Genomic DNA, 11446 nt, shown 5'->3' on the forward strand with positions numbered 1-11446 from the left:
AGTACATTATGTGATAACATAGTACATTATGTGATAACACAGTACATTATGTGATAACATAGTACATTATGTGATAACACAGTACATTATGTGATAATACATTAAATTATGTGATAACACAGTACATTATGTGATAACACAGTACATTATGTGATAACAAAGTACATTATGTGATAACATAGTACATTTTGTGATAACATAGTACATTTTGTGATAACACAGTACATTATGTGATAACACAGTACATTATGTGATNAACACGTGAATGTCTTTTGTGTATGGTGAATAACACGTGAATGTCTAATATGTATGGTGAATTACACATGACTGTCTATTGTGTATGGTGAATAACACGTGAATGTCTATTATGTAAGGTAAATTACACGTGACTGTCTATTGCGTATGGTGAATAGCACGTGACTGTCTATTGTGTATGGTGAATAACACGTGGATGTCTATTATGTATGGTGATTTACACCTGACTGTCTATTGTGTATGGTGAATAACACGTGAATGTCTATTGTGTNAAAGATATACGAGCACTGTCTCCGTAACGTGCGCAGTATAGTTTAAATCACTTTTATTGCAGCAAAAAACAAATGGATTGGACAAAAGTTACTTACGTCCTTTCCGTAACAGAATATATATAACCAAAATTAATGTGTCACGTAATAACCTAATACAAATATATATATGTATATATACATGTATATATAAGATGTTAAAGATGGGTTACAGCAAAAGAGGTAATGATNATGTCTCTTGTGTATGGTGAATTACACGTGCATGTCTATTGTGTATGGTGAATAACACGTGCATGTCTATTGTGTATGGTGAATAACACGTGACTGTCTATTGTNATGTGCTTTTCTTTTTTTAAATAGTATACTAATCTGTAAAGTATGGAAGAAAGGGACAATTCCGGCGTGCTGGAAGAAAGCAGAGGGAATCTTTGCTCCTAAAGAGAAAGAATCCAAGACAGTTGAACAATTTAGAACCATATCGCTGCTGAGTGTCGAAGGAAAGATCTTCTTCTCGATTCTTGCCAAGCGCATGACAGCCTACATGGTGGAAAACAGTTACGTCGACACCTCAAGTCAGAAGGGAGGAATCCCTGGGTTTTCATGATGCGTAGAACATACAAGCGTCATCAGCCAACTGATCAGAGAAGCCAAGCAGAAAAAAGGTAACCTGACAGTGGTTTGGTTAGATCTTGCAAACGCCTATTGATCTGTACCACATAAACTGATTGAGGCAGCCCTGGACCATTATCATATTCCGGAGCACATCCGGAAAATGATAATGAGCTACTTCGGAGGGATACAGTTGCGGTTTACAGTTGGGGAGAGCACTACAGAGTGGCAAGACCTGGAAAAGGGAATAGTTACAGGATGTACCATTTCACCTATACTCTTCATCATGGAAATGAATATCATCATCAAGGCAGCAGAGAGAAAAACCAGAGGACCTAGAATTGAGTCTGGCATCTACCAACCAGCCAATAGAGGCTTCATGGATGACCTAACGATCACTACCACCACACATATACAGGCCAGATGGGTCTTGTCCGCGATGGAGGAGGTAGTTACATGGGCACGGATGCAGTTCAAACCTCGGAAATCACGTTGCATGATTATGAGGAATGGCAGACTCAGCCGACAGTTTGTACTGAAGGTCCAAGAGGAGGAGATACCTTCAATCATTGGCAGCCCCATAAAGTGCCTAGGGAAATGGTTTGACGACACACTCAGTGACAGCCAGAACCACAAGAACACCCAAAGCCAAGTGCGCCAGTGGATGAAGAAGATCCACAAGTCGGGACTTCCTGGAAAGTACAAAGCATGGATATACCAGCATGGCATGCTACCAAGGCTCACATGGCTGCTGCTACTGTATGAAATACCAACCTCAACAGTAGAAGGGTTAGAGAAGATGGTGAATGGGTACCTGCGGAAGTGGCTTGGGGTCCCACCAAGTTTCACATCAGTTGGGCTGTACAGTTGTTCGGCAGAACTACAACTACCATTCAAATCGGTCGTTGAAGAGTTCAAGGTAGCAAAATGCAGGCTGGTGATGACTCTGAGGGACTCCAAAGACGTGAAAATCAGCGAGGCAGGGATACAGACAAGAACAGGGAGAAAGTGGTCAGCAAGCACTGCAGTTGGTGAAGCAGAGAGTATGCTCGAGTTGAAGGATATCATCGGGAATACCTGCGTCGGAAGACAAGGAGTTGGCTTCTCTCATTTCCAGCAGTGGGAGAAAGCAAATACCCAAGAAAGACGGCAAATGGTGCAGAAAGAAATCAGAAGGATTGAGGAGGAAAGGAGGAGAGGGAAATCTGTAGAACTCAGCAAACAGGGTGCGTGGACCAGATGGAATCTCCCAGAGAGGAAGATGACGTGGGCTGAAATATGGAGAATGGAGCCCTTCCGGATATCATTTCTGCTACGATCCGTGTATGACACGCTACCATCTCCTGTTAACCTGCATCAGTGGGGATTGACGGAGGATCCTTGCTGCAAGCTATGCGGAGGAAGAGGAACAATGGCTCATATCTTGTCTGGTTGCAAAGAAGCACTACGACAGGGTAGATACCGATGGAGGCACGACAACGTCTTGCGGGTCCTAGCGGATATCCTTGAAGTGGAGAGAAGGAAGAAAAGAACTGGTGTAAGAACAAACCAGGCTGGTATCAAGTTTGTGAAACCAGGGGAGAAAGCCACAGTGAAGCCTCGAAGCACCTCATCCATCTTTGAACGGGCGTCAACATGGGAGATGAAGGTTGACCTTGACAGGAAGCTTGTGTTTCCAGGAATAGTGGAAACAACACTGAGGCCTGACATGGTAATCTGGACAGAGCAATCCAGACACCTCATCGCCATAGAGCTCACCGTACCATGGGAGGAAGGCTGCGAGGAAGCTCACGAGAGGAAGAAAGCCAAGTATGATGAGCTGATGGAAAAGTGCAGGAGCAGAGGATGGACAGTATGGCTCTTTCCAGTGGAGGTTGGCTGTAGAGGTTTCCCCGCAGAGTCAGTGTGGAGGACACTACAGTCAATAGGACTCACTGGGAGAGCAAGAGCTACCGCCATCAGACGATTGGGAGAAGCTGCAGAGAGAGCATCGTGCTGGCTATGGCACAAACGAGATGAGCCGATGTGGAAGCCGACATAGACAAGTAGTGGTTTGGCCACCACTACTGACCCACCAGCCGGAGGATGTAGTGATTAAGGGTCGAAACATCTGAAGAGGGCTGGCCATCACCTAATGACGTCAAATGAGGCTTTGCGACTAGAATGACAGCAGTGACGGACTACAAGTCAAGGATGCCACAAGATGCAGAATCACCATCATCTGTAAGCAATCACCTACTCTATACACACATATCCTTCTGCTTTTCTAAAGTTCAATCACATTCCGTGCCGCATTTGCCTTTCTCCTGTGTCACTCCAAGTCCTTCTGTGAATTTCTGCCTTACATACTTAGCCGACTAGATTAGGAAAACCGGACACGCACTCTTTGTCATATGGAAACGGTTATGATATTGATGGATGCTAATATTGAAGTTAGTACACAGAGATCGTTGGTGTTGGAAAAAAGAAGAGGGGCTGGAATAAGAGAGGAGGTGGAGGGGAGAGACAGATGGAATAGTCGAAGTAGGTATCCTGGTTATTAAATATGACTGTTGGGTATTACATGTTAAACCGTTTGGAGCTAAAAATGAACAGTTGTACAGACCTACAAATTTGAATGTTTAGATTGTAGTCAAGGTTTGCATCTCCGAGGAGAAGGTGTTCAACAGTGATTTCGTTATACCAGTCGAGGGATTGAAGCATTACATTACGGGATTGATCAATTTTTTTTTTACAGTTTAGTTAGAAATGGGAAGAGTCTTCCGAGTCATTTCCGCAGTCGCAAGTGGAGTTGTCTCGAAGGTGAGCTTTAAAAAGGTCGTAATTTAAAGAGCTACTGCGGTTTCGTAATTGGCAATGTATAATATTTACTTTTCTGGACCCATATTCAAGAAAACATTTAATATAAGAAGGGGTAGTGACTTGAGGTTGAATAAGAGTTTTAAATTGTTCAATGGATGCTGATGACTTTGTTTCTATTGGTAGATTGTTCCAGTACTCTGAAGTACTTGGTATGAAGGATGATTTTGTGATTTGCAGTCTATAGTATGGGTTCTGAAAGTTATTCCTGTTTCTAAGAGTATAGTTAGAGAAGTTTGACACAATAGGTGGTAGAAGAGATTTTAGAAATGAGGGAGCATTATCATGATAAATCCTGCGTCTATCTATCAATGATTTCCATCCGAGCTCTCTGTAAATAAATTCTTTTTATGGTATAAATAGGTAATCCAGTTATTATTCGACCTGCTTCATACTGCATGTTCTCTAATTTATTCGAAAATGTGATATTACATGTACAATTGTCCCATACTTCGCAGGCATATTCAAATAGTGGTCTTATAAAAACAAGGTATATTTTTTCCAAGTTTTTTTCTATTTAGGATGTATTTTAATTTCCTTAGCGCATTATGAGTTGTTTGCTTGCAAAGCTGTGTCATTCAAATAGATCATAAATACCATTCAAAAACAGTTCAATACTTATATTTACGTTTTCTCTACCTCGTATGTTCTTTTTTAACTTATAATTTATATTTAAAATTAAAAATGCTCGTCTTATCGACAGTCCACACAATTTCGTATTGTCGCGTGCTGATTGGCGAACAAAGTAATACTTTGAAATTTTAACAAAAACTTCAATTTTATTCCACAATTCAGTATCAATACAATTGCGTATGATATGTCTATAGGGTGATTTAAGTTTATCAATAGAACTCTGAGCTGAAAGGAGTTATATTTGGAAGTTAATTCGGACTATCCAGGCGTGAATTTATTTGTTGATTGTATGGGAACCCGACAACANGTATGGTGAATAACACGTGATTGTCTATTGTGTATGATGTACAACATATGTAACTGTTTGTTTTGTATTTGGTATAACATGTGACTCAATATGGAATTATATTTTTACCGTAACATTTCCATGTGCCCTAAGGCGTACTATAAATAGAATATTGTACATAACTGTACTCTTCCCCAATAGAAATTCGGCTCCAATCGATATTTTCGGTGGAAGAACAACACTATTATAGTTGAATGGATTATAGACCTGAAATGTGGACGCTCGATCGGTGTCTGTTATCTGTATGTAGTCCGTCTATAGGCCGTCTTGTGTCCTAGTGTGAACGTCAGACTTTGATAGACGGTGCCGGTATTTAATTGGTTCCAAGTTACATATGTCTGTCCTTACTTTTGATAAATGTAGCGTTTATAACCAATCTTATAGGAATCATCCTTTATATATAACACCAATCGTCTTTTATTGAGTACAAATCGCCTATGGACTGAAGCCACCGAACTGTTCATGATGTGCCCGTGGTAGGTTGTGTAGAGTACAATACCTCCAATCTCTCACTGGGACAAGTATTGGTAATAAAGACTATCGTTTTACCCAATAGTTCCTCTGCACAATATAAAATAATTTCATAAAGATATATAGTTCAATATCATGCCTTTGTGTATTTGTCCTTATTTATAAGAAAAACGGCGATAACTGCTATTATCCTAAATCAAAAGAAACGTTTTGTTCCAAGTAAATATCTCATTACACCAAACTAAAACTTCTGACTTTATTCCGTGTCATAACGAACCTATCAAAAAGTATACTCTGATCACATGGCAATCGCACCGCTTACCAATGTCACCGAGCCACGTGGATTGAGCAAGTAAGGTGAGAGGTTGGAGCTAGTATTCGACCTTGACCTCTCAGTCTCTTTGTTGCCGATGGAGACTTAAGTGCTGACAATAGAGAGTTTGAAAGTTTTGACTTGAGATATGACCTTAAAGGATATTTGCTGTCTTTATCTGTATAATAAAAAAATGACAGATTAAAGCAGGTTTCCCTCGATCAGGTCTATTCTGATCATACAAGCAACAATAGCGGCAGGAAGGTCAATACAATCGAGTTCATGTGGTACGGCGTGGTTTGTATCGGTTAATAAAATAGTTATAGGCTGGATATTCGGCAAGTAGTCATAACATTTAGTATGTCTTGTATAGTATTATGATTAGCTTACCTGCCCATACACCTCTTTTCAAGATCACAGGGGTCAAATATGTTGAAAGATTTCAAGAATCATTTTCTGAAGAACCACAAGGTCTTGAGCCATGGTACTTGGTTATGATGTGAAGACAGGTAGTGGTAATATTTCTCATACGTGTTGTGTTATGATCAATGCTAAACTTTAAGCGCTGTATAGGGTCAAATTGGAACGTGCATTATTCTTGATATTTGACCATTATATACCTGGGATACAGTAAAACAATCTTCTTCTGAAGTTCCATAAGGTTCAGGGTCCTGTAATTAAGCTTGTACATGTATATCAATATAGGTACCTTGGCCTGAGTGACTGAGATTCGCTCATAAATGACATTGACCTACTTTAGCGATCACATGGGTCGTTTGATCATAAGTTCAAACGTTTTAGGTCCTGCATCCTATGACAATACAAGTTGTTGATGCGCATGATGAAATGAATACAATCATACTACTAGGATTGGCACAGGTGAAGGCCCCACCCCTAGGGACTTTCCCTAATAGTCATGACAAGGAAAAGGTTGATATTCCCGAGTTTTTGTTTTCATGAAGGAATAATTTAGAGCTTCACTTCGCGGTTTATTCAGAGTACACTTCGCTTTTAGGTCTATTCAATGATCTCTAGCGTTTTTCCAATGATAGTTAATGCATTTCTACAGGTTTTCAGTGAATATTCCTGATCTCAATGATGATGCGGCTGAATGCTAAAACAAGTTAATGTAGGAGTATTAACTAAATTTGTCTCTCATACTTTTTTCATGTCTTTCATTGAGTAGTAATTATCTATTGGAAAGACCTGAATAGAGTATGAGTACGATTTTAATTATTCAAAGAAAACACAGTGTTGCACAACGCTGTTCCGTGTTTTGACAAAATGTTTGAGAAAAAAATGAATCCAAAGTTTAACTTTCTACCTTGAAAACGTCTTAACGAAGAATTAGTAAAATCAATACAGTATTATAAGAAAAATATCAGACAGTTCTCTTTCATGACGCAATTTTTGTTTCAATAGCATAACAATCGACTAAAGAAATCACTGGAAAATTATAAATATGTATGGAATATAGCAGAAGTAAAAAACTGCCTTTGCTCTTTTATTATGCACGAGACTGTAATTGCATTAAACATAAGATTGACATTGGTCCTTGAATTCCTGTTAGGTTAGCTTGCCATTCACCACTTAATGGGTTTCTGCTAAACAGACGTAACGTCATTGATATAGGTACTTAAGCCTGTGTGATCTATGGGGACACGGACGACTAAATGCTGGTGTTCGTCAGCTGTGCCATGGCTGCTCTGATACAGTGGAGCGGTTCTCCTGCTGTTAAGGTAGCGGATCCCTTTACAGGTATCGCCTCTGGTTCCGTTACTTCAAAGTGATAAATGTGTGTAAGATGGTCTCATCTATAATTGGAATGTGATAGATACTTGGATGGTTCTAGCCCGTGATGTATTGACACCGAGCTATACATTATATCTGAGGATATCTGTATAAAGGTTAAGACACCATAGCACTGGAATAAAACCTAAGCTTTCGTTGGCACCGTAGTTTTTTCTTTTGCTGAGTCGTTGCTCATAGACGTAAGTAAAATGTAATGTGAGTGTGGCACTGATGTCAAGGTTCACTAAGTCTTTGTCAATATCCTACGAACATGTATCACGAAATTTATTATTGAATTAACTAACTCTATAAACCACCAACGAGGCATGTGTTTGCTCCAGCTGCGTTCCTCCATAATAAACATTGATGTACATTGCGCTATTTCTTTAATTTTCTAAATATAAATGATTTACACGTCATTGTCATCATGAATCACACGTCCTCTCGTTACAGTGACCGGTATCCATTTACGTAAGGTCGTTTGTCTCCTCTGCTCCTAAACCAATGGATTTAATGAGTATCACACATCCTACTGTTAAAGGCGCCTACAGCTAGTTACCGAACGTCTGATGTTTCCCAAATCATCAGTTTTAACCAAAATCTCACATCCTACATTTCAATGGCCTGCATAAAGTTACGGTTGGTCGTATCTCTAATAAAAACGCACAAGGAATGACTGATATATGTCTGGATTCAAACGGCAGAAACCGTTCCAAATGCCTCCATGACACGGCCATGCTGATGAAAACCAGATCCCGGGATAATATAAATACATTGTTAATTATTTAGGATCTACCATTCTGTTAACAAATATTTTCCATCATGAATGACTTCTGTAAGACTTATTTTCACATAATTATAATTAACTTACTCCACGGAAGCAATGATAGGCTTGCTGCAATGTCAACATGTCGTTTCTGTGACGCTTAATTACAAACAGGACTGATAATCAAATAATTCCACCATCCAGCCTGACCTTCAGATAAAGGCATCTTCAGACATCTTGCACCCATGTTCACCTTGTCTCAAGAAGACTGTCGTGAAAATACAAGGAAACATGTGCATTTTGGCACCATTTAACGTTGTAGCTTACTGATTATTTGCAATTAATGTAAACACACTGGGTTAAGAAATAGGCCAAATGTTGAAACGACATAAAAATAGATAAATTAAATTATCTGCATTTTTTTTTAATTTCTGCGCTATATGGAATGGGTGTTGCTATGTAGATATACAATACATATTACACAAGCGTATCTGTGTGTCATTGCCGTCGCTTTTATGTTGTCGAAACAGTCTAAAGTATTTCCGAGGGATACAAATGAACATGGCCACATGAAGCTTACATGACAGTAGTCAGGAAACACTGCTGTAGTTGTCTAGACCACAATGAGTATGACCACGACGTAATCTGGATAATATACCTTATCACTTTAACGCTACTCTGCTGTCTCAGTAAGATAGAAAAGTCAGATAGATAGATATTTCCCACCCAATTATTACCAGGAATTGATGTGTTTAGGAAACGGTAGCATTTCGGGGGATGAAACAGCACAACATTAAATACTTTTTATAGATGTCTCAATGCTATTATAGTATTGCTTTACTGAAGTGTCTTTGTTCACTCCTTAAAGAAGACGTTATAATAGTGNGATTGCCGGCATTGGTTATTTCAACCGATATGCATTTTGTACGATATTGCAGACCTTGGTCTTGTTTTCGTTGTAATAAAAGTGTTTTTCATTTTATTTTTTATTTTGCACATAAATTTACAATGACATTGTCAAATCTCACAATGCCCAGCGATATTTCAGCAGCCGTCATGTTTATTTATATTGGATATTGTAGTTCCGGTCAGTGTTGTATTAATACGTTAAGAATTGTGTCTCGTGATGCATGGTTATTAAATCCCCTCAACGACACAGCTTTCAAAGAGTCTATATAGTGACAATGCCAAAATAAATAATCAAGCAGGCTTGGACACATTCGAATCATGATTAGAGGTCAGGGCAGTTTTCAAACAAGTGCAAAATAAAAAAATAAAAATAAAAATACGTATATTGTTTTTAGACATATATCTTATACGTGGGTTCAGAAAATCCAACCTAGATATAATGGTGCGTACATGTGGGACAGAATGCGTTCATATATTGGCTGAATATGGGCTGACGTACAAATGTACGCGTGAACGCGTGTGTTACCGAAGTACCGTTAGCATATCTTCAACGACGTTCGAGTGTTGTATAATTGACCGATATGCACCGGGGTACACCTTGATGTTTTTACAACAAGTAAGCATATCAGAAAATGGATTTGCCCAGTTCTGAAGCGATGAGACATCTACTTATTTATATTAATAGACTATATAGCTAGGAATTTAAGTATATCCAAACAAATAAGCAATAAAATAAATAAAACAGGCCGACCACTAAAACAAAACAAAAACATGCATTTACATCAATTATCTAAATACAGCAGACACCGTCCTCGATATCCGGGGGGTACACCCACCTTCGCTCTCTACGCAGCGAAATTGAGCGTAACCCCTGAACATCGAGGATCAGCGGAAGCATACCGGCAGGTATTCTGACATTCGGGCGGTTTGTATGTAAATAAAACGCACCAGCATTCAAAAGAAGCATATCAGCGCAAGTTTTACGATTATGCATTAATTAACATAGATTGAAGACACTTGATGGAGACCGTATCAATATCGCATCATAGCAGCGATGTTTGATGCAGGCTTTGTACTGATTCAGTGTTTTAACACAAGTGCAGCTTGATATGTTCACAACAATCAAAATGACTGAACGTGGGCGATACTTCTTTCCTCGAGTGATCGCACACATGCCTCCGACTTGATAAGAATTTTATCTGTAGTTTCGCCAGTTTTGTAAAAAAAAAATCGTCCAACCATCGTCCATAGGGAATTTATGTAGCTGTCCTGTCGCAGTTTGTTGAGCCGGCCGACAAGGGCTCATCTGGGTTTGGTTAAGTTTACCGTTATGAAGATTTTGTCTGCGAGATGTTTACAATATTTTTTGTTCCGAAAGACCTTATGCCGGTCAGTATATCGGACGAAACGCGCGATGATCGTAGTCGTACCGTTCCTTACTCCTCCAAGAATATGGGACCTGGACAAATCGTCGCGAGTAATTTTGGCTTTGATTGATGGGGCAATGTTGACGACTGCATCATGAGTGTCAAAGGACGAAACATCTCCCCCGGGGATAGGGACATTATGATACTTCAGAGCGGTACGTCTGGAGTACTGCTGCTGGTCTTCTAATGCCGTTTGGAGTTCGCCTATCTCCGTTTTGAGTTCTTTCAACTCTGATGCTTGAGTTTTATAACTTCGATAAGAGGAGTTACCTCCGCATTAACATGTTTGGTGATAATACCGCTTAGTTGGTTATCGATGTGAATGGCAGTATTCACAGCACTTTGTATGAGGGGCTGGATGGTGTGAGTTAGCGACTGTTCAATTAAATTAGAGACCATTGTTGCTATGGTTGGGGCCAGCATCTGGGCGAAAGCATGCATGAATTCCGGCGAAAACAGCGATTCATAATTGGCAGTCGATCCCAAGTCGGGACGCTTGTTTTCTACTATATCGGGAGACCGCGGACTGGACATTTGTTTCCGCTTGTCTTTCAAATGTTCGCTAACTGGGGTTACTAAGATACACGAGCACTGCCTCCGTAACGTGCGCAGTACTTACCAAGATATACGAGCACTGTCTCCGTAACGTGCACAGTACTTACTAAGATACACGAGCACTGCCTCCGTAACGTGCGCAGTACTTACTAAGATATACGAGCACTGCCTCCGTAACGTGCGCAGTACTTACTAAGATATACGAGCACTGTCTCCGTAACGTGCGCAGTACTTACTAAGATA

At 39.7% G+C, this 11446-nt stretch overlaps 1 protein-coding gene across 1 annotated transcript; it reads left to right on the forward strand.

Annotated features, from left to right (window-relative positions):
* The first annotated feature begins 1296 nt into the window (after nucleotides 1-1296).
* Nucleotides 1297-3174, forward strand: LOC110446415. Its single transcript, XM_021491560.1, has one exon. It carries the CDS (start codon nucleotides 1297-1299, stop codon nucleotides 3172-3174), a length of 1878 nt encoding a protein of 625 aa, XP_021347235.1.
* Nucleotides 3175-11446: the final 8272 nt, after the last annotated feature.

Source organism: Mizuhopecten yessoensis, unplaced genomic scaffold (assembly GCF_002113885.1).
Source record: "Mizuhopecten yessoensis strain PY_sf001 unplaced genomic scaffold, ASM211388v2 scaffold333, whole genome shotgun sequence".
In the NCBI taxonomy this organism is placed as follows: Eukaryota; Metazoa; Mollusca; class Bivalvia; order Pectinida; family Pectinidae; genus Mizuhopecten; species Mizuhopecten yessoensis.

What these genes read in the sequence shown, in the direction of transcription:
- LOC110446415 (XM_021491560.1), top strand. Translation starts at nt 1,297, where the DNA reads ATGATAATGAGCTACTTCGGAGGGATACAGTTGCGGTTTACAGTTGGG.